The sequence below is a fragment of the Thamnophis elegans genome, chromosome Z (assembly GCF_009769535.1).
Source record: "Thamnophis elegans isolate rThaEle1 chromosome Z, rThaEle1.pri, whole genome shotgun sequence".
Taxonomy (NCBI): Eukaryota; Metazoa; Chordata; class Lepidosauria; order Squamata; family Colubridae; genus Thamnophis; species Thamnophis elegans.
The window spans coordinates 85,457,802-85,484,745 of record NC_045558.1 but is presented as its reverse complement, the minus strand read 5'-3'; the positions used below and the strand labels follow the sequence as shown (position 1 = coordinate 85,484,745).

At 36.7% G+C, this 26,944-nt stretch overlaps 2 protein-coding genes and 1 long non-coding RNA gene across 7 annotated transcripts in view; 2 read left to right on the top strand and 1 right to left on the bottom strand.

Moving 5' to 3' along the window:
• LOC116522538 overlaps positions 1-99 on the bottom strand; it is a 31,547-nt gene extending 31,448 nt beyond the window's left edge. Inside the window, exon 1 of the long non-coding RNA XR_004256979.1 lies at positions 21-99. This is a non-coding gene — a long non-coding RNA (uncharacterized LOC116522538). The remainder of the gene's footprint in view (positions 1-20) is intronic.
• SMIM19 (small integral membrane protein 19) lies at positions 73-12,625 on the top strand. Of its 2 annotated transcripts, none has more exons than XM_032237490.1 (3): positions 73-350; positions 1,761-1,885; positions 4,411-9,951. In XM_032237490.1, the coding sequence occupies exons 1-3, from the start codon at positions 205-207 to the stop codon at positions 4,416-4,418; spliced, it is 279 nt and encodes a 92-aa protein (XP_032093381.1). In that variant the 5' UTR covers positions 73-204; the 3' UTR covers positions 4,419-9,951. The 2 variants fall into 2 exon arrangements, with proteins under 2 accessions (XP_032093381.1, XP_032093380.1); XM_032237489.1 differs by lacking the exon at positions 4,411-9,951 and adding an exon at positions 11,911-12,625 and having other exon boundaries at positions 78-350.
• A 5,220-nt stretch (positions 12,626-17,845) lies between these two features.
• SLC20A2 (solute carrier family 20 member 2) overlaps positions 17,846-26,944 on the top strand; it is an 85,799-nt gene continuing 76,700 nt past the window's right edge. Inside the window, exon 1 of one of the 4 annotated variants that reach the window (XM_032236761.1) lies at positions 17,846-18,160. The gene's annotated coding sequence lies outside the window, so the exon portion shown is untranslated. The other 3 variants (XM_032236758.1, XM_032236757.1, XM_032236760.1) reach the window with 3 other exon arrangements.

The window sequence follows — 26,944 nt, the reverse complement described above, 5'->3', positions numbered from 1 at the left end:
TTGCGCAAAGCCGACATTACCCTCCCCGGACGGCTCGTTTTCATCACAATCTGCGGCGTTAAGTCAACCCGGAAGCTGAGAAGGGCGTAGAGATCCGTCCTTCCCGCCGAGCCTTTGTTTTCGATCTGGAAGCGTCTGAAGGATCCGAGGTCACGTCTCGTTTCCTGCCTGAGGGTCGGCAGTCTGCGATTTCCTCTATTCCCTATGGCCGGTGCCCGGGCGCTGGGCGAAAGTGGTGGGGGCGGTGTAGCCGCCATGGACTATTCAGTACATGAGGCTTGGAACGAAGCCACCAACATTTACTTATTGGCGGTGCTCGCCAGCTTGGCCCTGTTGGTGTACGCCCGCAGGTGGGATTCTCAATTGGAAAGAAGTGACTCCTGTAACTCCTATTTCTATATTGATTAAGAATACATTAGCATCGTAAGCTCGGTAGATCATTGCACGTTTCTGCCCACTGTAGGTGCGGAGGCTGAAAGAAACTACTTCCTTGCTAAATTCCGATTGGGAGATTCGGCTTTCTAATCCACGGTTTATCGAGTGTGGGGTACTTTTCCTAGACGATTCCTGGCCTTAGGGAAAAGTTGCGATATTGCCAAAGCTTTTGGCAATAACGTTACAAACTTTACGGCTATATGGCTAGGCTTGCAAATACTGGCTATTGAATCAGCAATTGGTTATCTCGAGATTTGGGGTCCATGCTTCTGGGCTCACAGTTGCAAACTTGTCAGCTGTAGACGTGGCAACAAAACAGGAACTTCTGTGAATAAAATAGGTTTTATTTATTTAGGGATTTGGAGGAAGGATGTGGAAGAGAAATACGTTATGAATATGCCTGCCTAATTTGGGAAAAATCCTGGGTCTTTCAGCATTTCACATCTCACCATGTAATAGTCAGTAACCCCTTGCTATCGGTGCATTTTTATGAGGATGATGACTAAATTTTTATTGCTCATGACTAAGTCTGATTCAGTAATAAATATTTTAACAATAATAACAATAACAATAACAACAATAATACATCAATAAATTGCAGCTTCCTCCAATAACAGCGAAACTGCAAAAAACACTGCTATTCGGAACATCGTATATTTTAAGAAGGTACTTGGTTGATACTTAGGATGCTAGCAGCAACCAGTATCAACCATTAGCACCAGTCATGATATTTGTGATGCATTTTTGAATGTTCAGTTGACTGAATTTCATGTTTAATGAATAAAATATATAATAATAATATAAAGAAAATGAAGGCATTCCTTGGCACAATTTGTCATTCAAATATATGTCCCAAAGGTGCTTTTTCAAAAGGCAATTGGATTTTCATTGTTTTTGCTTGAAGATGTGTTGCTTCTCATCCAAGAAGCTTTTTCAGTTCTGCTGAAATACCTTTGGGACAACAATAACCTAGATGATTGAGAATCTCTATAGATAAGTTCAGATAAATGTTTATTATGAGTATTGTGTGACTTTTTTCTACTAATGTTGAATAATGGGTGTTAGAATGCAGTGAGCAAGAATCCTTACTATCAAGTGACATTTAAACATCCATAGCCTAATTTCTGTAGTTACATCTTTCAGTGATGGTAATGTTTGCTTCCTCAGGAAATTGGAGATAATCTTTGCCACTTCTAATTGAAATTCCAATTGTATTTCTATTTCTTTGCAGTAGAAATTAAGACAAGTTGCTAATTTTATTTACCATTAAGAGAAATATATCTGATTTTGTATTACTTATGTTTTCTATTCTCTTTGGACTTCAGAAACAAGAGGAAGATTATGAGGATTTTTACATTACCTCCAACTGTAGAAATACCACCTGAACCAAATTTTTATGACAGCATGAAAAAAGTCCGTCTTCGCCAGCAATTAGAGATGTATTCTATTGGTAAGTAAAATATATTTACTTTGACACTATTAAGGTTTGGATAATCTATAGATCCCATTTTAAAAAAAGAAATTTATACTAAATATATGTGATGAAACATAAATCTGACTCCTAATATTTGTACCATTTGAAGTTACTACTCTGAATGTAAAAACATTTAAGGGTTGTGCTCTAGGGGGTTGTGATCCTTTTACTCTTCTACTCATGTAGAGATAATGTATATGGATCTTGAAGGTAATTAAATCCAATACAGATTGCAGGATTGCTAATGATCCTTGAATCATACCCTACATTTTATACTGATCAGAAATGTACAGTAGCACAGTTTATTATTCACGTCTTTCTCATGCTTTTTCTGTTCTGTTAATTTGCATAATTGGGATGGTATTCTTCCTTATAACATGATTCTGAGAAATGGATGTTAAATGACATCTGATAGAGAAATCGCTAGATTTAAAGATCTTTAGAAAATACCTGAATTGGATATTTATAAATTGTTAAAATATCTAGTCATCCAAATTAGGTTCTTACCCATGTTCTTTTCTAGAATTCTCAATTTCTGTTCAGTTTTGAAATAATTACTCCCTGCCACTGATGAGTAATGGTGGTAAAGTACATACAAAGCTATTTATCTTTGTAATTGTGCCATTTGGGCTGTAAAAGAAATAAGACTTGGGAATGAGACTGCTATTAGTTATTACAGTACGGAGTAAAATGTTCTGTTTTCCAAAGCATTCTGATGACAAAGAAAGAACAAAGAACAATCAATCTAGGAGGGTTAGGTGTCTCTCAGAAACAGTGATGAAATATGTTACTGAGAGGTTTATTAAAATAATTTAATCCATAGATAATTTTTTCTTTCCTATACCCCATTCATGTGGGGAGAAATGACACCACAAAGACCTTGAAAACAATAAAGAGACTATGAAGAGGCATGAAAACTAAAGAAATTAGTACCTGGTGGTGTTTCGTTCTGTACTCCCATTAAAAGCTAGGCATCCAATGATAGAGTGCAGGACTTTTGAAACAAACCATTCAGGGAATGATGCTGTCGAGAACTTTGGATTCTTACATCGCAGACTACAATATCTATAGGAGGGGCTACACTTCACAAGAACGTGGAAGAATATCTTTGGAAACCAATTGGCTTACCTTATCCATAGAACTTTAAACTAAGTGGAGGAGATAAATTTTTAGAAACTAATTCCAAGAACAAAAAAATTAACCAAATGTTTAAAAAGGGGGAACTCAGACCCAAAACAGGAGAAGCAGAAAATAAACACAGGATTAGTCATAAAGGACTCAGATGCCTGTACACTAATACTCAAAGTATGAGGAACAAACAAGGTGAACTTGAAATTCTAGTACAGAAGGCAGACATGACTTCACTACCATTACAAAATTTGGTGGAATGAAGTCCATGACTAGAATGTACAACTAGAAGGATTTAAACTGTTCAAAAGAAACAGACTTAATAAAAAAGATGGAGTTGCAATATATATACACATACATACGTACGTACAATAACAACACTTCTATAGAAATGCACACAACAATGATGAAAATCTTCTTGAATACATTTGGATTAATATAAAAGGAAAAAGGAATGACATTGCCATAATTTGTATAATAATACAGATCACCCAGCCAAACAGACGAAAGAGATGAAATGTTTGCTAATTGGTTAGCTACCAGAACTATATAAAAACTTACTTCATAAGCTACAACCACTACTACCAGGTGAGCCTAACTTCTCAGTTGAGGCCTTGCATTGCCTCCAAATTTTGACAAGGGCTGTGTTGAAGCCAAGAAAGCTCTTACCTTGGCATATAAAATGCATGAAACTGAGGCAATAAAACAATAATGGCAATAAAACAATAATGGTAATAAAATAACTCTTAAACATCTCACACACAAAAAAACCAATTCCAGCAATTAATTGCATTTAAGAAGACACATGATACCAGATCTTCCTGGGAACAGCTTATTGAGACAGCAAAGTGAAAGAACTCTTCTCTATTCTGGCATCTAATAGCCTGCCACTCTTGACAGAATTTAGGAACAAGACAGTTTCCTGCAACTTAAACACACTTTAACCCAGGCCTGGGACTACCTGACTTAGACAAGCCTTTCCAGTTGTTTGTAGATACAAAGCAGAATATGGCAGTGGGGGTGCTGACTCAGAAACTCGGGACTTGGCACCGCCCGGTTGCCTATCTATTGAAATAGTTGGACCCCGTGGGAAAGGGCTGGCCTGCCTGCCTCAAGGCGGTGGCCGGAACGGCTTTATTTACTCAGGAGGACAATAAGTTAACCTTCGGCCAAGAACTAGACATTTACATCCCATATGCCCTTAAGGCTGTCCTTGACAGAAAAGGGCATCTATGGCTGACTAACCCCCAAATGCTTAAATATCAGGGCCTTATCACTCACAAGCTCCTGATCAAACTCGTTCAATCACATTCTTTGAACCCGGCCACCCTGCTGCTGAACTGGATGCTGTAACCACTCATGACTCCTTGCAGACGATTGAAGAAACCTATGCCAGCAGACCCGATTTGAAGGATGAACCCCTCCCTCATCCAGATGTTGCCTTGTACACGGATGGCACCAGTTTTCTGCACAATGGCCTTCAGAAAGCGGCATATGCAGTGGTCACGTTGGATGACAGTTGGGAAGCAGAACCTCTCCCTGCGGGTATCAGTGCCCAATTAGCCGAATTGCATGCATTAACGCCCTAGAGTTAGCCCAAGACCTCAGAGTCAATATCTACACCGACTAAAAATATGCCTTCCTCACGGTGCAAGTGCGTGGAGCTCTTTACAAGGAAAGAGGCCTCATCACGGTGGGAGGAAAGGACATTAAATATGGCCCTCAAATTCTATGCCTACTGGACAGTGCGTGGGCCCCAGGGAGGTTGCTGTCATGCACTGCCGGGGCCACCAGAAGGGGGTGTCAGACACTGAACGGGGCAATAATAAAGCTGATGGCACAGCTTGGGCGGAGGCTTTTCAGCCCCTCATGATGCAGGCCACATGCCTGACCCTGTGGACCCCCCCCCCCCCCCACAGCAACACCCACATCTTACTCCCCTCAGGAGGTACAACAGGCAGAGGCATTAGGGCCCTCCGTAGTGGGGACTTGGTGGGTACTTCCTGACAATCGGGTTTTTGTTCCCCAACACTTGGCATGGGAGGCGGTTTACTCTCTCCATAAGTCCCTCCACCTGGGAAAAACGGCATTGGAGAAGGCTTTGTTACGGGAGGTGTATATTGATAATATCTCTCGCCTAGCAGCCAGTGTTTGTGCCCGGTGTCATATTTGTGCTGCTAACAACCCCCAACAAAGCCCATTGCTCCCCCAGGGACATGAACCCAAGGGAATATACCCTTTTGATTCACTTACGATTGATTTCACCGACATGCCGCACTCGGACCAGTATACGGCGATGTTAATCATTGTCTGTACTTATACAGGATGGCCTGAATGTATTCCTACCAGAACCAAAAGGCTTTTGAGGTGACATAGCTGGCGGGTGCCCAATCTTCTTGCTCCCCAGTCCATAACTACTACCCAGATAGTGGATTCGGTTAAAATTAAGCAATTGCAAGCCCTTAATGCCATAGTCCACTAGCTACAGAAAATGCATAGTAGGTATGTATTAATATTCATAATGTAATCAACAGCAAGACCCTTGGGGGGGGTGTCTTACACTCAGGTGATATTCTGGTCACTTTCTCCCACCTGCCTCATTTCCCCCTTTTGAAACTTCACCCTAATCAAGGATTATTGTGTAGTTTCATAAATGTTAGGGTCCTGGTCATCCGTAGGCAGGGTGGTATAATCCCATATCTCCAGAGCTCTTGTAGCCGCCATCTTTTCTACGAACAAGGACATGGTATTGGTTATGGTGCGCACAAAGATTGGGAGAATGCAGGGCAGGATAACACAAGCAGAAGCTATCAGGCCAATCGGGAAGGCTCCAGGAACTAACTTCATTTCTGTTGAACTATTAAAGAATAATATGGAGTGATAGATTCCAGTCCTGGCAACACTATTCACTTATATTGACTCCATGGTCATGTCCCAGAGGATTGGGGGCTGGCAATTGTCCCAATTTTTTAAAAAAGGAAAGCGAGACGAGCATGCTAATTACAGACTAGTAAGTCTGCTAAATATAATCAGCAATCTCTATGCCAAACATCTTCAAGATAAATGAAAGGAGTGGCTGGATCCTGAGAACTTAATTGCTGAAGAGCAAGCTGGTTTGGAAAGGGGAGAGTGCTTAGTCCTCTATCACTTGATTGAAAAATATGCATTAAATAGATCTGTATCATAGGTCACCTTTATAGATCTCAAGGCAGCTTTTGATATGGTTACCAGGACTAAGCTATGGAAGAAGCTGAAAGCTGCTTCATTTGATCATAGGCGTCTCCATTTGTTATGTGGCTTACATATTAAAACATCCTGTGATGACCCCAGCAAGGCATGGATGCAACAGTTAGCTGATAGTTCAAACTTCCCTTTCTTGTTCCAATTTTCCCCCAAATGCTCCCACGTTTGTGGCAGGTTCTGGAGCAAAACGCTCACGCACAACTCCAGCAGCCTCTGGCTGTGAGTAGTCCAGCAAAATGCTGTTAGCACAACCACTTCCAGGCAATAAATCTAGCAAGGCAAGGGAATATGGAAGTGACTTCCACAAAGCAAAGGAATAAGGCAATGAGCCACAAAGCAAAGGACACAAAACTCCACAAATTCAGTTTTCTGACAAACACCCTCCCCACAGCATCTCCTTAAATCTCAGTCCCCAGATGTTCCTTGTGAAGAGGGGCAGGGTGCTCCCCTCCTGAATTGTCAGATCTTCCTGTGCTGTTCCCGCTTCTCTACTCTCTTTACTTGTGGATCAGGAGGGAACGGTCCTTGCTTGTAGCCTGAGTTCTGTCGCTCCACATCTCCACTGCCTGTCCTCTCTTCCTACCCCCCCCCCCCCCGCTCGATCATCCTGACCCTTCTTCCCTGCTGGCAAGCCATCCAACACCCAAGGGACCCAGGGCCACCTCATCCAGCTCCTTCCCTGTTCTTTCAAAGCCAACAAGGCTGCCCCCTCAACCTCTGTTGGACCTAGCACTGGCTCATCCTCCTCCATGGACTCAGGGTCCGAGGGGGCATGATACATCCCTCAAGGTTAGGTGTCATATGCAAGGGGTCCTTTTAAGGTTGTTCCAAACTCAAAGCAGAGGTGAACAGGTGCATTTTGGCCCCCTTGGTTTTCAACTTGTATATTAATGACATGGTTAAATAAGCCAAATTACCCCCCCCCAAAAAAAAAAAATAGGTGATCGAAACATCACACTGTTGCTCTATGCAGATGAAACTGTGATCCTCTCCAGGGCACCAGTAAATTTTAAAACCCTTGCAAGCCCTTGTCAAGTATTGTAATTACAATAAACTGACATAAATTACTAGAAAACTAAGGTTATGCCATTGCAAAAAGGCCAAAACTCTGTTCATAATTTCTTAATGGTCATGACATAGAGCAAGTTAACCAGCTTTAAGTATCTAGGTGTGGTCATTCTTGCTACCAGCTCAAGAAAAGCACATGGTGAATGTGCACTTGTCTCGGGCCAAAGATCAACAAACACTATTTCCAATTTTTTCCACACAAAGGGAGGGTACTATGTCCCTGCTGCAATTAAGCTCTTTCAAGCCAAGTTGCTAGCACAGCTTGTTTATAGGATCTTGCTCAGACCCTCAGCTTCATGTTTCACACCATTGGAAAGAGTTCAGTCCAAATTTATTAGAGCAATTCTCCAGATACTGCATTGTCTGTGAATGCCCTTCTATGCCTGGAGACAGGATTAATAAAAGTCGAGGTAAGAATCGGTATAGCTTCTTTAAATCTTTGGCTAAAGCTTTTTTTTTTCACAAGGCCTTGCTCCATTAATTCTCTAAAATAAATTCTCCTCTCTATGGATCAAGACCGTCAAGTCCAATCTTGCCAAACTAGGCTTTTCTCCAATTTCAATACTCAAGTTGGACTATGACCAAGCAAAACAAAACTTGCAACAAAGGGTAGAAGACATCGAGAGGCAAGCAGCCTTAGAGAAAGCACCATTGTTTCTGGCTCCAGACTCTATTAGATATGTTGTTACTCATGCCAGTTATTTTAGCCCATTGGAGACCGCGAACCACCAGAAAGCATTTTTGCTTTCAAGTTGTCATGCGCTTCCATCAACCGTCCTGCATGGCAAATATAAAAAGATACCATTGATTAAAAGACTGTCCCTGTGGCTCAGGAGAGGTGGAGACTCTTGGAAACATACTTCTTCAATGCTCATTTTATAGAGTTATTAACAAAAACATATTCTCCCAATAATTGATAGATATCCTGACCATTCCAACACTACTAATCTCCAATGGCTGCCTAAGAACGAATCGACTGTGATTACAGTGCAGGTGGCTAGATTCTGCACAGCAGCACTGGGGATTCGTTGAAAACACATGATTAATCCATCATAGCTGTTTTACATAATTAATGCAGCTCAATTAATACAACTCTGTTGTATTTTAGTATTTAATGACTATGGGTACAGTTTAGGATAGGTATTATAGTATAGCTAGGACATGTGTGACTTTCTCATGTGTAACTGACAGATTAGATGCCAAATTGTGGTTTTAATATGGATTTTATTTGTTATTAATTACTTTATTCTAGAATTTTTAATTGCATGTTCCTTGAGTGTTTTTAATTCTGACTGTAATGTCTGGTTCTGGTCTCTGGCTGTAATAAACATTGAGTTATAGTTAGTTACAGTGTACAGGATGCACACAACAGGAATGGGGGACTTTGACTACACTTACATTAACTGGGAGACAAACTCTGCATCTAGTTGAAGATCAAACAGATTCCTGATAAACCTAGCAGACAATTTTTTTCTCCCAAAAGGTATTGAAGGAAACTAGAGTCAGCCATATTGGACTTAGTTCTCACTAACAGAGATGAAATGACAGAAGGGTTGAAATTACAGGAATGAGGAGGGGGGGGGGCTAGACAATATTGGACTTCAATGCAAGCTCAATTGGAATTCAATGCAAAAGTGAAGTTATAAAAACCTAGTATAAAACAATATTATTGGAGAAGAAAATTAAGAGATTCCTGAAGAAACCATCATGGTTGCACAAAAACCTCTCTGATAAAAGGACAAATATAAAAAAGTAGAAAGAGGGGCTTATAATATCAGCAAATCCAAACTGCAAAGATGAAAACTAAAGCTTAGAATGAACTAAGATTTGCAATGAATTTTAACAATTAAAAAAGTTTCTTTCAAGATGTAAAAAAACCATGAAAAAAGTAACGGAAATGATCGGACCACTAACAGGAGAAGATGGCAAGCAGGTGACCGGCAACAGAGAGAAAGCAGAGCTGCTTAACTCATTTTTTATATCTATCTTTACACAAAAAGGAAAAACAATCCAACCTCTCAAAAACAGTACAGAAAAAGAAAGATTAGGAATATAAATCAGAAAACAGTAAGATAACACCTATCCACTCTAAATGAGTTAATATCACCAGGTGGCGACAGATTACATCTCAGATTCTGATAGTGCTGGCAGACAAGATCTCAACCACTGAATCATCTTTCAAAAATGCTAGAGGACCGGGGAACTACCAGAAGATTCAAAAAGAGTTGACATAATTCCCATCTTCAAAAAAAGGGGGGGGGGATGGATCTAGGAAACTACAGAGCTATCAGCCTGACATTAATACCTGGGGGAATCCTGAAAAAAGATAAGCAATGAATCTGCAAATACCTAGGGACAAACAAACCAGATGTCTATTTTTTGTCAAAAATAGATCATCCCAGCCAATACCTATTATACCTCTTGACAAAAGTGTCTAAATTTGTACACCAGTAAAATGCTATGGGCATAATATACTTAGGTTTTAGTAAGTCATTTGATAAAGTAGACCACAGCTTTCCATTTGTAACATAGAAAAAATTGATAAGGCTGCATCATCAGATGAATTCATAACTGGCTGATTAATCACACTAAACATGTAGTTATTAATGGAAGCCACATCCACATAGAAGGAACTATGCAGGAGAGTACCTTAATGTTCTCTTTTAGGCCCAGTACTCTTCAATTACTTCATAAACAATCTAAATGAGGGAGGGAATAGAAGGGGAATTCATCAAATTTGCAGATGACACCAGGAGGCAGGAATAGCTAACACTTCAAAAGATAGGCTCAGGTTCTAGAAGGAACTTAACAAACTTGAACCCTGGGCCTTATCCAACAAAATGAAATTCAATGGTGATAAAACTAAGGTTTTACACTTAGGCAAAAAAAAACAACCCAAATCATGTAGAATAGGTGGTACTTGGCTCAATAGTAGTAATAAAGAGAATTAGGACTCCCAATGGACAGTCACTTAAATATGAGATAGCAGTGAGCTGCAGTTATCAAAAAAGCCAAGTTCTACACTGCATTAACAGAGGGATAGAATCAAGATCACATGAAGTGTTAAAATCACTTTATAAAGCCTTAGTAAGAACACACTTGGAATACTGCAGCCAGTTTTGATCATCACAATATAAAAAAGATGTCGTTGAGAGTGCAGAGAAGAGAAACAAATATTATAAGGTGATTGAAGGCTAAAGTATATGAAGAACAGTTGCTGGAATTGGGTGTATCTGGTCTAATGAAAAGAAAAGGTTATATATATTGTCATATGATAGAAGTTATTATAGTTACTATATACAAGTAGATATTAGAAGATGATTATTATGTGAGTTTAAAAAGTAAAAAAAAATAAGATGAACTGAAGGCTTACTAAGATAGACAAGCAAATACTAATATATGATCACCATCAAAGTTATGAATATTATTATCATTATTACTATTTCTTAAAATGAACGGTACCCAGACAATATACTGTTCATGTAGATACTGATGTTAAATTAAAAAATTTAAAAAAAATTTGGGGGAAAAAGGACTAGTGGTAACATGCTGACAGTGTTCCAATATCTAAAGGCTGCCAGAAAGAAAAAGAGGTCAACTTATTCTCCAAAGTACCTGAATGCAGGACAAGGAGCAATAGATGGAAACTAATCAAGGAGAGATCCATCTTAGAAATAAGGAGAACTTTTCTGATGGTGACAATAATTAATAAGTAAAACTGTCTGCCTTGAAAAGTGGTGGGTGCTCCATCACTGGAGGTTTTTAAGAAGAGATTGAGCAGGGAGTTGGACTAGAGGACTTGAAAGGTCCTTCCCAATTATGTTATTTGGTTAAGTGAGGTTTGTATAAAGCCAGGCTCTAAACAATTAATTGGAAGTTTTAACTGTGCCTCCATATAAAAAAGGTCTAGAAATATTTTTTCTAATATAAACAGATTGATTTAAGGATATGACCAGTTCACTTAATCAATATAAGATACTTTTGTCTATTTTCTACCTACATTTATGTGAAAGCCGATTTTCAAACTCCAGTTTACAAAATTAAAGCAGTGTGATTTTTTAAATGTAAGTAGCTTTCCTTATTGGTTCTTAGAATAGGTATGCTACTATTTTATTTCTTTCCCGAAAATATAAAAATATTGTTTGTATATTGTTAAAATGAAACCTACCAATAGTAGTAGATTGATGCCCCAACTAAAATATATATTTATATATTTTTAATTCTTATATAGTTTATAATTGCTGAAGATCTTCTTAGGATTACTGTTGCTATTATGATTTGCTATAATTCTGTATCGAGCGAAAGAACTCCCTGTGATTTAAAATGAACATTTGGTACTTGTACGAAATGATTAACTTTGGTCCAGAATATTGTATTGGAAACTGATAGACTTACACTGCAGTTTGTTATTTCCGCCAACATAAGATTTTATCACTCAATAAAGATTTAGAAAGCAATCCTGTGTATGTTTATTTGGAAATAAGCCCTATTAATTCTATGTGGATCACTTTCGGCAATACATTTGGATTGTATCCTAATATCTAAATGTATTTATTTTCTAGCAAGGAAATATGATCACCAGCAGCAACCACAGAAACAGACTGATAGTGTACAGCTTTTGGTGGAATGAAGTTTTGAATTTCTGAGGTGCTGAGGATGTCAGAGCGTTGATGATAATTATTTGCAGTGCAACTTTAATGGTATTTAATATTTTTAAAATGTGCACTAATTGCATAATGTATGATTTGACTATAGGCTCTGAATTTATGTATTACTGTAAAAAGATTCTCTAACATCTGAAAAATATATACATACATACATACATACATACATACACACACACACATACATACACACGCACACGCATATATACACTGCTATTATTTCTTAATTCATTTCCAGTAAAAATATGAGCTCATAAGAGCACTGCAGTTGCTTCAAATCTTCATTTGAGGGACAGAGGCACATACTATTTGATGTGCCATAATGCTGCAAGTAATTCAGCTACTTCTTAAATGAACAGTTTCCCACAGTGGGACTTTTAATAAACTGCACTCAATGTGACAGATATATAGAATTGTAATGCGTAACTGAATATACATAAAATATGAAAAGTTTAGGAAAAGTATTTCTGTATGCAGCAATTAGAACAGAAATTAGAGCAAGGAACAAACAGTCCATTCTGTGAATATGATAAAACAAGAATATTTTTGCATTTGTCGTTTTAATTTTTTTTAATTCTATTGAATTCTGAAATTATTTCTTTAAGAAATCTCCCCAATAGCAATAGCACTTAGACTTATATACTGCTTCACAGTGCTTTAAACCCTCTCTAAGCGGTTTACAAAGTCAGCATACTACCCCCAACAATCTGGGTCTTCATTTTACCGACCTTGGAAGGATGGAAGGCTGATAAATGACAATATAGTAGTAAGTTGCAATATTTTATGAATGGGGCAAACTTAACATTTTAGACTTACAGGTAAAATGCTAAAACAGAATATGTTGAAATTCAGATAACAACACTATTTTTGTCAGACTTATAATAGATAAATATCAATTATTTGTTAGGCTTATGGGGATAAATATCAATTATTTGTCGATATATCAAAAACGTTAAATGAAATTGACAGTGGAATCAGATGCTTAAATATTTGCAGCATATTTTATTTGGGCATGTCTGAAAATTTGAAGGTTTTAATTGATTGTATTTTAATTTACATCTTAAACATGGACAGTATTATTTTTCCAATAATAGGCAATAATTTTGACTATTAAATGTTCAGTTCTAATACATTTGTTATACAGTTATACATTTCTCTCTCTCTTCTACGTCAAAATAATTGTTACATTTAAACAGTGATTGATCAATTGGACTGCAAAAAGATTAGAGCAATATATCTTTCATACTGTTTTGATCTGTACCATGTAATTATTTTTGTGAGGATTCCTTTCTGGTATCCTCTAGTACAGTGCAGATAATTTAAATCTGAATATAAGCTTCATATTTATACTAATGTAATCAGAGGTGGTATTCAGATGGTTTGGACTGGTTCAGGCGAACCAGAAACAAAAATTTTAACTGGTTCATCAAACCGTCAAATACCACCTCTGGCTGGCCCCACCCCACCCACTTGTTGCTACTTGCCCCACCTGCCCATTCTCACTACCCACTCCCACCCCACCCTATATATGTTGCCTTTGCCATGCGGCCCAGCTATTCCCCTTGCCTCCGTGCCTCGCCCGCTCTGCTCACCAAAGATAAGCATGAACATAAGCGAGAAGCCTCCAGCCACTGCTGCCGGTTTAGTTCTGGCTGGCAAAGAAGTGGCAACTGCCGTGATGTTAAGTTGGCCATGCCCACTCCGTCACATGACTCCACCAAGCCCCACTCACAGAACCGATAGTAAAAAAATTGAATCCTATCACTGAATGTAATCATAAAAAATGCTTGTCACACTATTAAGTGATGCATATATTTGAAGTTGCTAGAATTGTCCCCCGCTTGCATTGATTTCTGTAAGTAAGGTATTAACTTTATGAGCCATCTAAACAATGTAGTAGAAGTAAAAAACAAGTGAGATAAATACATTTCTGTTGGCTGACTGATCTGTATACCTTGCTAAGTTATGATATTTGTTTTTCTAGTTGTCTTTGAGTTATGTCAAAATAGAGCCTGTATTTTACTAAAGTACATCCCTTTATGTTCTGTATGTGATAGATTTGAAAGTAGCTTTCAAATTGTACTATTCCTTGTACTGTTAAATTGGTTAAATATCACAATTAATTAATTAACTGTAAGTGTACTCTTGTAAAATGTTTTCATGGCCTCTGTGTATAAAATATTTATTTTTTACAAAAATAAAAATGTTTAAAATTTGATACGTGTGAAATATATTTTTTCAGTAGATAATATGGAAATTACTATGCATAATTTTATTTCATTACAATTTTCAGTTGAAAATCCTGAGCTGATATATTAATATTTATTAGCCAGACTTCTTTTTTGGTGAAATCTTTCAAGTGTCCAGTACCCTAATTTTTCTTTTACTGGATTTCAAAGCCTTTAGTCTGTATATACACTGTACATCTGAAAAATTCAAGACTAATATAACAAATATGTTATCACATAGAACAAATCGGAAAAGCATCAGGGAACAACAGTTCATTTCTTCCAGTAAGGACAGTTGCATCATTCTTTCATGAAATAAATTTATATGAAGAGTAAGAGGAGAAACATCTGGACTATTGAAGGAGCCGAATGCTGACAGCTCAAGAAAAACTGTCTTTTTATAGTTAAGGCAGGCTGCATTCCTATGAGATGAATGACAGTAATTTTGGACATGCCAAGTAGCAACACCAACTACTTGATTCTTTGTTTGTTAAACTTAGTGGAACAGAACTGGAGAGCAGAAACTCAAGCTTAATATTTTTCTCTAGTATTTGTTATGTTAGCTTCTAAAAATGTCAAAAGAAAAATCAGAGTAGCTGGGATTCAGGTTTAGTAAGCAATTAACATACTTTTTTCAACAATTTGTATGCAGATTTCGCTATTAACAGCTTTGCCTTTCCCAAATCACCTTGCTGAATTATTATAGAACTTTTGTTACTTCAATCAGTGCTAGTGACAAATGATATCAGAAGATAATTTTTGAATGAACCATTTGTGGTACTGGTGTGATCAAGATGGTAAACCATTTCTTCTTATATGATCCATTTTATAAAAATGTTGATTACTTTTTAATTTATTTCCAGGCAGGGAATCTGATTTTCTTATCTCCTAATCAGAGATGAGTTGCTAATTTTTTTACTACCAGTTTGCGTGCGCTCCCGCTCGCGTGATGCTCCTGCGCATGCACAGAAGCATTGGGGTGCGTGGGCAGAGCCTCCTGCTTCTGCTACTATCAGTTTGGGCAATCCTGGTCGAACCGGCAGCAACCCACCTCTGCTCCTAATAGACCAAAAGTTGTCTATTTGCAAAAGCACAGGAAATTCTTCTATTGCTGGTTGCCTCACAAATAACTTGTTGATAAGTGCAGTTTAAAGTACAAAACTTTTGTTACATACCTATTTCTCAGTATTAATTTTATTTTAAATGACAAATTATGATATATGTAAGTTGTTTTATTATGTGTAGTTGTACATTTTTTCTGTTAGCAATATATCAGAAAAAAGGGAAGTACTAGATAGTAGTTCAACACATTCCAGAATAACTCACTAACTACTTTATACAGTGGGTAAAAGTTACTGATTTATATCTGAAATATTTAAAATGCTTAAAAACAATACTTAAATTGGGTTATTGTTAGTTTCATCTCTTTTGTGGAAATGGAAGGAATGTTTTTGAGCTCTGGATTTTGCTGTTTTCTTTGGGCAGTTTCTGGTTTTATCTTGCAGATTAAAAAAAAAATCTACCTCAAGAGTCCTCAAACTACAGTTTGCAGGCTGCATCTAGCCCACCGAAGCCATTAATCTGCACAGGATCATGAGGCTGCCCCGCCCACATCCCACCCACCCCCCTTCAGCCAAACAAAGGACTGTGAGCCCCACAGGCTGGAACTGGAAGGTAAGGCCAACAATTGTGGCTTGCAGAATGCTTCTGGAGGCAGAGGAGGTGAAAAATGGCCTCGTTTTTCATCTCTCCCGCCTCCAGTATAGAGAGAGAGAAAGGGAGAGAGACAGACAGACAGATGGAAGGAGAGGAAGACACACACACACACACACAGAAAGACACAGACAGAGAGAGACTTGTTGATTGTAAGCTCCTTGGGACTGAGAAGAATAGCTGCAAAATTTGAATTACCTGAAGTGGACCCCTATACTCTTAAACAACTGAAAAAATGATCTAGTAAAAAGAAAAGTCAACCAAAAGAGCAACATGCAAACAAAAGCAAATAAAACACTCCCAGGAGCAATTAAAGTTAAATTTGTGTGCATTATTTAATGGACTGTTAAATTGGCCATGCCCACCTAGTCACATGACCTAGCCACATCCATCCAGCTGGTCTGCCCCACCAGCAGTCTGAGGGACTTTGAATTGTCCCCATTTAAAAAGTTTGAGGACCCCTGGTCCATCTTAACAGTCTGTCCCATGTTTTAAAGCAAAAAAGATTGTGTACCTGCTCTCACCACCTGCCTGTTTTAAAGCATATCTGTTCCTATTAGAAAGCAATAAAAGGAATAGTATTTGGTGATGTCATCGAAACATTGAATTCAAAATAAGAATGAAAATTGAGTAATAACATGAGAAAAATGTTGACTGAAAAGATGTGTGCAGTGGAAATTATTTGAAGGTACATAGGAAAAATGGTGGATCAAAACTAAATTAGCATACTTGGATTTCACCAGATACAAGAAACAAAATATTGACAATACAATGGATATAAAACATTCCAGATGAATTTAATTTTCTGATTTAATTTAAGCATTTTGATAATTCTGATGGTTGCATTTTTCACTTCAATATAATTTTCACGTTGTTTTTTTTTTAATATCACAGGACCTCAACTACTATAGAGTTTTAAAGCATTTTTAGGAGCATTAGAATTGGGGTTAAATGAGTAAAGGCTAAATTCTTAGTTGATTTGGCTTTGACAGTCAAATTTGATTTGTGAAGCCAGTCACTGCAGCCTGTAAACTCTGGTTTATTATTTTAGTATTATGTAATCTTAGGAGTTTGGGGCTTTGCCAGCAGATTCATGAATAATTAAATGGTAATTAACTGAAAGGATTGGCATATTTGGGAATCAACTGTAAGCTTTTCTTTCAGGTCATTATTTACTCTAATGGTGAATTGAGGTAGGTTAGGCTGCTTACTTTGGGAGCAAAGTAGAAAGATAACAATTTTTTTTTCAGGTAGAAGTAGGAATTTGAAAATACCTTGGGGTTTTTCCATCCCAAATTATGGGATGCTAAATGGGGGGTGGGGGGTGGGGAAGCTTTATTATCTGTGCAGAAAAACATAGCTGCGTCTGCAACGCCCTATGGTGACAACCTGCCAGGTGCATTCAAAGACATCTACTGTCATTCTCCCGGGTTCTCTAAGCGTGGGTGGAGATAAAAATAACTATTTCTTCAGATCCTCAGTGTTTTGAAAAGGCGACTCAGTTGAGTTAAAAACAACAAGAAAAAAAGTCAGTTCTCTTCTCCCTGCCACTTCCGTGTCCCCAATCTCGTCTTTAAAGCAAATTAAAAGTTATAGCAAGTCTCAACCGCCGCAGTGGCCCCTTTAACTCTGACTCATTCCATCACTCAACTGCAGCCTTGCAGGTATCGAAGTCACATTTTATACGACTGCGGGGGGGAGGGGGAATCTAGGAGGCCTGAGAATAACATCCTAAAATTGCTTCCTGGGCACGTGCTGTGACGCGGGCATAAAAACCCTCGATTCCTTAAACAGTTTCTGGGGTCAGGTCTTCTTCCGCTTTGCGGTAGGAAAAGCCAAAAGCGGAAGTCCGGATTGTGCTCCTTTCTCGATCTCCCGTGTGTTCTCGCCTCCTTCCTTCACTTCCGTTGGGCTTTTTATTTATTTATTTCTTCGTTTTAATGTGCATCCGGGTCTCGCCGGCGTGCTTAGCGGCAGTAAGTGGAGAGCGGGGTAGGCGAGGCGCCGGGTGCAGCGAGCGCGTGGCTGGAGGGTGAGTAAATAGAACTGGCCGTCCAGGCGCGCGCACGCCCGAACCGAGCGGCTTTCCCGTTTGTGCCTTTGGTGAGCCGCGTCCGTAGGAAGTTGGCGAATGGTTTTGCGCTGGGAATTGGCGTCTCTCTCTTCGTCCTGGTTGCGATGACCTGAAGTCCCGTGAATAGTGACCGGTCTGTTATCTGCAGGCATTGCCCACATTCCTTTTTCTTTACGGGCCACGCTTTTTTCTCCTGTCTTGTCCTGCCTGATGCGGCTTCTTGTGCGAATGCTAGGTGGAAAGAAATGAAAACAAGCCCAGATTTCTCTTGAGGGAAGGTGACTTGCTTGTTGCATTTCGAAACCCCTGCAAGCGTTTGGTAGCCGTGAAGTGCATTTAGTGTCAGACAGTAGCCAGTTTTACTGGGTATGGTGACGATTATGCCAATAGAGAAGTGCTGTGAAAAGTGGATGCTGCATCAACCTTTGGCTTCTCTCACCCAGGTGATGACAAAAAAAGTGGGGAAGTAGCATTTATTTCTGTGTTGAAGTAAATGCATTTTCCAGTCAGTTCTTGACCATCCCGGGAGAGGGGAGGGGATCGGAACTTTCTGTTAACTGCTCTTTTGTTTGACTTGCTATTAAATATACGCATACCTAGTGCTTTTATTATCTCCTTGGTTCCCTTGATGCGCAGTTCATAGATCTCCCAATCTTAACGGCTTTAATGTAATCCGGCCCTAAGCAATTAGCCCGCAAGATTTGATGTTGAGGAATCACATGATCAGCCTGTACTCCTGCTTTAAGTGAATCGTGGAGAAGAAAAAAGCTTTAGTTAAGAGAGAAAAAGATGTGCGGTCTTACAGCCGAAAATTAAAATTACTGTTGTAAATTAGATGTAAATTGGGGTTCGAAGCCGACATTTCTCACATTATCAACTTAGTACTTATACAACTTATACAAGATATTCCCTCTTCAAGAATGGCACTTTTATTTTTAAATTAGACTTCCTTTGGAATAAGCACACTTTAAATGGTTTCACTGGGATTTAAATTTCTGACTGAACAAAATTGCTGTTTATTTTTCATTTCTCCATAAAGCAGGTCTGCTTGGCTGTTACAAATGGACATATAATTATTCCATTTTACATAATGAGAAAGAAAACATGCCTCAACTATCATCAATTAAAGGGGAAATTTTGTATTGCAGACCTCCTAGTCACAGAATGCTACAGTACTTCTGTTGGTTGAACATGGGCATGTTATTAATCTCAGGCACAAGGGTTTACCACATGACTTTAACAAAGCAAAAATAGCATTGGGAACTGAATCAAATGGAGACTTTGGTATAAGGAGAGATAGGTTTTGTCCTATTATAGCCTGCTCAGAAAAGTTATGATCAATTGCTTGATGTGGGATGATACTTTGAATCAAGCCTAAAGGAAAATTAAATTCATCTAAAGTAAAATAGATTTTCATGCATTAGGAGATAATCGGGAACAAAGTTTTAAAGCAGATACAAAAGGCTTACAAAAGAAAAAGCTGCTTTAATGGTAACTTCAAAAAGAAATGCTTTGTCCTTATATTTGAACATTTCCCAGCATCTCTTTCAAATGTTTTGTACAATGTTAATGCAAATAACAGGCAGTCATCTATATTTGTTTTCAGTGATTAAATTACAACAACTGAATGCATAATTAAAACATGAAAATAACTGTACAAAGAATCATAGCTTTTACAGACTTTTAGGAATTCTCTTTTCCAAATTAACTTCATATCCCTGGGGATAGTTTTGAAGATACGGTAGGTTTATTATCAATATTTTACCTATATTTCATTTTGGAGAACTTCTGTACTTTGTAGCTACTTTGGGCTTCTTTGGAATGATGCTAGTGCTTAATGTGATGCATTTGAAAATCATGCCAGGTAAAGATGAGCAATAGAAACAGCAATGAGGCTCAAGATTGCATGTTCCCCATTCTCTAGAGGTGAGAGAAAGATAGCTGTACTGGCTTTGAGTGCAGTTTAAGGTGTTGGTTATGACCTTTAAAGCCCTTGTTAGCATAGATCCAGACTACCTGATAAAACATCTTGTCCCACTAGCACAAGCCTGCCCCATTCGTGCCAGTAGAGAGTACCTACTTCAGATCTCATTGGTGGAAGAATTCCTGACTATCGGGACCCAGAAGATCCTTCTCTGCCATAGTGCCTGCCCTCTAGAATGTAAGATGAGATCTTTCCCACCCTCCTATATAGCCTAAGACCTGGCTCGGGTTGTTAGTCTGGGGACCCAATGGGGGAGTACTACATTAGATTTCATAGCAAACTCCACCTCCTCCCTCATTCCTTCCTTCTCCACATGCTCATTTTTTTTATTTTCATCTTGCTATATTCACATTGTTTTCATTTTTATTGTTTATTCTATTGTTTCATTACTTTGATGCTGTTATGTTTACACTTATTTTCATTTCTCTGTCTTATTGCTGTATGCTGCCTAGGGTAGCCCCATGGAAAAATACGTGACAAATAATAAACAAATATCTGCCACTTTACTGTCTGGCTTTATAGTTTGGATTTACTGTTTGGAGCTGTTACAGTATATTTTAGCTTTAATCATCTAGATTAATTTAATTTTTGTCATCTTGCTTACCTCTAATTTTAGATGTATCTATTTGTTGGTCTGAACAATATTTTTTAATCATTCTTATTGTTTTATATTGTGAACACTGTCAATGTAATCATATTCCCTTTTTAATAGTTACGTTTGTCATTCTATTTGATTTTCATCCAATTGTACAGAAAGATGCATTTTCCTCTGAATATACGTGTGAATGAATGAATTGTTCTGTATCTATTGTCTACAGTGCTAAATGGAAATTTTAGAGTGTATCTGGATATATTTATGTTTATTTTGAGCTGCATTCTGATGTGTTCTTCATTTAATAGAAACCAAATGTTGATGCAGAAATTGATTTCCATTCTATTGGCACATTTCTGAACTCTGTTATTCTTTGCTAGCTTTATCCATGCTTGACAATAGTTTAGAACTTACAGTTTGGGAAATTACTTCTTTGTTTAAAACAAGTTTTCTACAGCTAGTTGGAGTTACTAGATTTATCACCCAACAGTTAAGATGTTGGTAATCGATAATGGACTCTAATGTTCAGTAGATATGGGAAATATCAAGACGAGAGACATGTTTAAACCATATTAGAATTTTTGATTTTGCCAAAGGACTTATTCTTGATTATTTAAAAAAGAATAGAAGTTATTAATGTAATGATCATTAATATTAATGCAACTAATCTATATTGAAAAAGTTCATATTCGGTTTTTATGGCCATCCCTCTTAAATATACCTCTTGACTACTAACTGTGAAGAAAAACAAGATAAAATCTTCCTAAAAAAATAATAACTAATCTAAACAGCAGCTAAGATAATAAAAACCACACAACAAGCATAACTACAATATAAACTCAACCACACATCTAGACCCTAAGGTCAGTAACCGAACTAGATGTTCAAGGCCTGAGGAAAGGTAGTAGGGTTGAGGTGAATATATTCTCTGGAAAACTGATGTTCCATAGAATGGGCCCCAGAAATGACACTCTTTTTGGATGCAGCCAAATGACTATTACTTAAAGAATTCTTTTTAAAAATATTCTTTTATTTTTCATTTTTGTTTGCATATTATTCTTTATTTCTATGCAGTAATGTAAAATAATTTCTAATCAGATAATTTTCATTTTTGATGGATAAAAGTTTTTCAGTAAGCAAAATAATTATGTGAATATTTTGAATCAGATTTTGTAGCTGTATTTCTTTTGAAGTGTATATGATTATTTTCCTAGAATGCTGTCTTATACTGTTAAAAAGATTTTATGACATATGAATGTTAACAAATGCTATAAAATTATCTAAAATCTGCAAAGAACAACCTTTTTTTTATCAAGGTTATGCCAGTCTGTGACCTGTTTCACAATTCCATTTTTTAAAAAAAGCAGTAAAAATTATTAATTAGGTTCAGAGAGCAAACAAAACATTGTTAAAAAAATTAGATTAATTATTTCATAGCTTTTATTTCACCTATATTTTACCTTAATATATAATATAAATTATGATAAAATATAGTACAATATAACTAAAAACAATCTGGAACTAAAAAGTAAATAAAACTATATATAAAAACCAGTAAATCAAGCTACATATTTAGTAGCAGTTCTCTCAAAAGTTTTGTGCACCTGCTGTGTAGGTGGACCTTTTCATTAATAAGGTGTCTTTTTTATTCATTTCTATAATCTGTAAATAAAAAAGGAATTCTATTGGGCATGTCTTTTTGGCAGCATATTGGGTAAGTGTATCTTAAACCAGACAACTTTGAAGTGTTGAGATTATTGCACATTTGATATGCCTGGATTAAATATGTTTGTTTTTTAATGCTTCTTAGTTAAATTTTTTGGTATTATATGTATTTGTGTATATCAATAAAATGAAAGCATTATTCACTGTTATTTACTTGCTCTGTTCTACTAAATAGCTTATCATATACTAACCCTTGACTTTTTGCTTCTTTCATGATATGATCTCTAGATTGCATAAAATATGATGCATATAATTCCACAATCTTTCTTCTCTAAGCATATCTGAGTGTATCTACTTCATCTGCTACCTCTTTAAAGAATACAGACTTCTCTTTGGCAAGATACTAGAGCAGGTAACTCTTTAAAAGCAGAATATCCAACACTGGTATTGTTACCACCAAGTCTGCAGAAAAATAATAATCTATCAGCCAACATGAAATATAATAATATATTACTAAAATCCATAAATAAAATCTTAATTTCATCTGTTCAGTCATGTCCAATTCTTGGACAAGTTCCTGCAGTTTTGGCAAGATTTTTCGGAAGTGGTTTCCCTTTGCTTCCTTTCTAGGCTTTAGGTAAAGTTGTCCATGGTCACCCAGCTTTGTGCCCAAGGCAGAACTAGAACTCAGTTTTCCAGTTTCTAGCCTAATTCATTAACTACTACAGCAAGCTGGCTCTCTAAAATAAACTACCATATTTTTCGGAGTATAAGATGCACTCTTTTCCCCTCAAAAAAGAGGGTGAAAATCTGGGCACGTCTTATACACTGAATACAGCATTTTTGGCCTCCCAAAACCCCACTCCCTTTGCAAAAATGGCCTTTAGGAGGCTTCCAGACTGCTCCTGGGGGCTGGGGGGGGGGGCAAAAATGAGCAAAAAATGGACTGTTTTTTGCTCATTTTTGCCCTACCAGCCCCCAGGAGCACTCTATAAACCACCTAAAGGCTATGCATGCCCATTTTTTTGACAAAAAAACTAGCTGTTTTTGTCTTCAAAGGGCAAAAACGTTTTTTTATTTATTTGCCTCTTCAAAATCTTGGTGCGCCTTATACTCCGGAGCATCTTATACTCCCAAAAATATGGTATGTATAATGTTAATACTGTATATAAAGGGAGTATAATAATATAAGATAGGTTTGATCATGATTAGAGACGTACTAAAAAGATCAATTGCAGTACAGGTCCCCACTTTATAATTTGTAACTGCCTATCTCCATCATTGTTGATTTTATTGTGAGATCTGTTGTTAATTCATCATTTCAATTATGGCTGCTAATATTTGCTAACAAATGTCAAAATTCTAAAATGTATAATTGCTCATCTTTTCCATAGATATATGTGCAGTTGTGCTATTATTTTGGTGGTGAGGTAGAAGCTTTGGTTTGTTCCTACTTCTGATACTTAAATACAATTTTTAAATTATTTAAATTTTTCTAGCAATATACTCTCAATTATTTTTCTGCGTTATTATCAACTTTAATTTGTTTTTCCAATCTGTACTCCTTGTTTGACTTATTTAAGCAACAGTTCCATAATTTGGGGAAAGCTTTTTTACCTTTTATGGCTTCCTTAATCTACTTATTAGTGAAACTGGCATTTTATTAGACTTCTTGGGACTTTTCCCAATCTCCGCTACACATTTTTGCTGAGCTTTTGTTCTTGAGATTTTAAATAGCTTCTATGAATATTGAAGAGTTTGGATCTTTCTGCTTTTCTATTTTAGCTTATATTTTAATGTTATTTTTGAAAAGATTCATTGTTTTGATATCGTTGTTTTCTGTATTTTGCTATCTTTGCTTGAGTCATGCTTCTCTATGTGTCTGCAAATTTTCAGTATTGAAAGAATCAACTGCTCTCTACATAAATGTGAGGAATCCTTCTATTCTAAGGATAGATAGTCTGGTATTCTATGTGTATGTTGAGTTATAGCCTTCTTGAAGCTGGATGCCTTATGGAATTTTAGTTCAAAGGATCTGTAAACTATTAGGCTATTTATATTGTACCCCCACTCTTGAGAATCTCCCATTTTAATTTCTTATCAAGAATTTTGCTTGAGACAAAATTTAAAAACAAAGCCTATGGTAACTATTATATTTCTTTGGAAGCCATAATGCATACTGTATATTGCTTTTTCTCCATCGTATGTGGTTTTGTATGCAGAATTTATTGCTATAGGGGGTAACAGTATCTAATTTAAATACCCTCTTTTCTAATAGTTTTAAAGTTGTTATAAAAATGTGGCAATTGAAACAATAATGACTTTTCCTCCAGAAACTTGTATTTACTTGAGCAAAATAAATCTCCACACATGACTACTTGAGTAATGCTGTCTGTGTCCTGACCTATTGCAATGCTCTCTACATGGGGCTATAATTGAAGTCCATTTGGAAACTTCAACTGGTGCAAAATGCAGTGAGAGAAGTCTTTGGGGCTCCTAGGATTTCCTATATTACACCTCTGCTTAATGAACTTCACTGACTACCAGGCTACCTGAAGGCAGTTCAAGGTGTTGGTTATGACTTATAAAGCTCTTAATGGCAGACTTCCAGGCTACCTCATGAACTGTCTCATCCTGCTAGGACAAGCCTGCTGCACTCATGGCAGCAGAGAGAACCTATTTCAGATTCCATTGGTCAAAGATAACCCTGTTTTGTGGTTCTCACCAGCTTTGGTTGTCATCATCATCACATTTTCCTACCCTTTTATGTAACAAGGAAAAAAGCCTATTTTTATGGTAAGATAAATTGCTCTATGATCTGGTTTTAGCTGTTCAAGTATGGTGATTACAAAAATGTTGATCTGGTACTTAACAGTATCTTGCTTAGTTGCTTACATTGAAGGTGATTATAATTTATTAGATTTATTGTATATTATTTCTCCTTATGATTTCCTATCATTAATGATAATTTTATCTATTTATCTAATACTTAATTTAATAATGTCATTTAATTTAATATTTAATAAAGATTATAATTTAACAGCAATAACTGTCCTGTTAAATTATTTAAATTTTAAATATATTTTTCAAATATTGAAAATAGAGTGAAGACTTATCTGTGCATAGTAGCTAGTGGGTTATTTTCTTATGTAGATATAAAACTATATCAGTGTTTTACGGTCACTATTAAAATATATTCAAATGGGGCTTCTATTGCTGTGCAATGATTTGAATTTGGAAGAGAAACAGAATGATCTGTTAGTCACAACTGTTGGTAGTTTTTTAAAGAACTTATCTTGGCAGATCACACATAATGGATTTAAGGAGATGCCAACAGAAGTGATGTTTTTTTCTGTGTTTTCTGAATATCTTTTTGTCTTCTTCTACAGATCTGGATAAAAGTTACAGACCTTAACATTTAGGTCTAAAATATTTCAGTATACATGACTTAACAATTTAAAATAGTTTAAAAAGTAGAAAAATTGATTGAGTCAAACTCATAAGCTTTATACAATTTATTATATCAAAAAAATTATATATCTTTTTCCTCCTATCTGGCTCTCTTAACTGCAAAGAAAGCAACACAATGCCTCACAAACTAGTTGGTGCTTGCAAGAGGAAGTTTAATTTACTTTCAACATTCCAGTTTAATTCTTGCTAACTATCTTTTAACTCACTGAGCATTCTTCTAGGTAAAACCTAGATTTCAATAACATTATTTGCAATGCAACCTTCAATTCTGCCTCTGAGGGTGATCAAAGTCTTCCAGAGCTCATGTAGGTGTTTGATGGATAATTAAGAATCCTTTATTTTCATGGAATGGCATTTCCCAGCACAGTAACACCATTGTTTTGCACTGTGCATATGAATTTGAACAGAAAGCAACAATATAAAATTTTATGTTCATGCTTTTTTTTCTATTCTATGACTTGGCATAAAGTGAATCAATATTCACTTCAACTGGCTTGCTCCAGTTTGAATAATTTTCAAAATATATAGTAAAAATGGTTAAATGTTAATGATTAATAGTGTGAGAAAAGGAAAGAAGCCAATAATGCCCCCAATATCTTTTTTCTTACACTATGTTAACTTAGGGTTATCTTTTGAAGATTTTTAAAATTATATTTAATGTGAATTCCCCCCCCCCAATTATCGATCTCTTCTTTTTTTAACTATATAGTTCTTAGTGATTGATATATCTCTGAGTTTCTATGAGAATGAGTTATAAATTGTAAAGTATGAAAGTGGGTATGAAAGAATAGCATGCAAGTGGAGTACTTCGAATTATGAGGTAAAATGTTAACAGAAAAAATGGCTATTTTTATGAACATAGATTTCCTAGGGCATTTATATTGTCATAACTATAGGCTAGATTCTGATTGTCCAAATTTTGATCATGTGACCATGGGTCGTAAGTTTCATAAATCAATATTTCCAGTGCTTTTGTAACTTTGGTCACTAAACAAATGGTTGTGCGTCAAGGACTACTGTATAATTCTATAAACAATTATATGATATTTTCTGTTTATGCAATGCACTTAAAATAGTGCATAGAAAACTGATCTGTGATCCAGATGATGTCTTTATAACATCAAGATTTCATTAAATTATTCTTCTATATTCCTGGGAAATTATCTGAGGTAATTCAACAAAGGATATAAATTTCCTAGTATCAT

Coding starts and splice junctions, on each gene's coding strand:
- SMIM19 (XM_032237489.1), top strand. CDS start 205: ATGGCCGGTGCCCGGGCGCTGGGCGAAAGTGGTGGGGGCGGTGTAGCC. Junction 351..1,760: donor CTGTTGGTGTACGCCCGCAG/GTGGGATTCTCA, acceptor TTTGGACTTCAG/AAACAAGAGGAAGATTATGA. Junction 1,886..11,910: donor ATTAGAGATGTATTCTATTG/GTAAGTAAAATA, acceptor TTTATTTTCTAG/CAAGGAAATATGATCACCAG.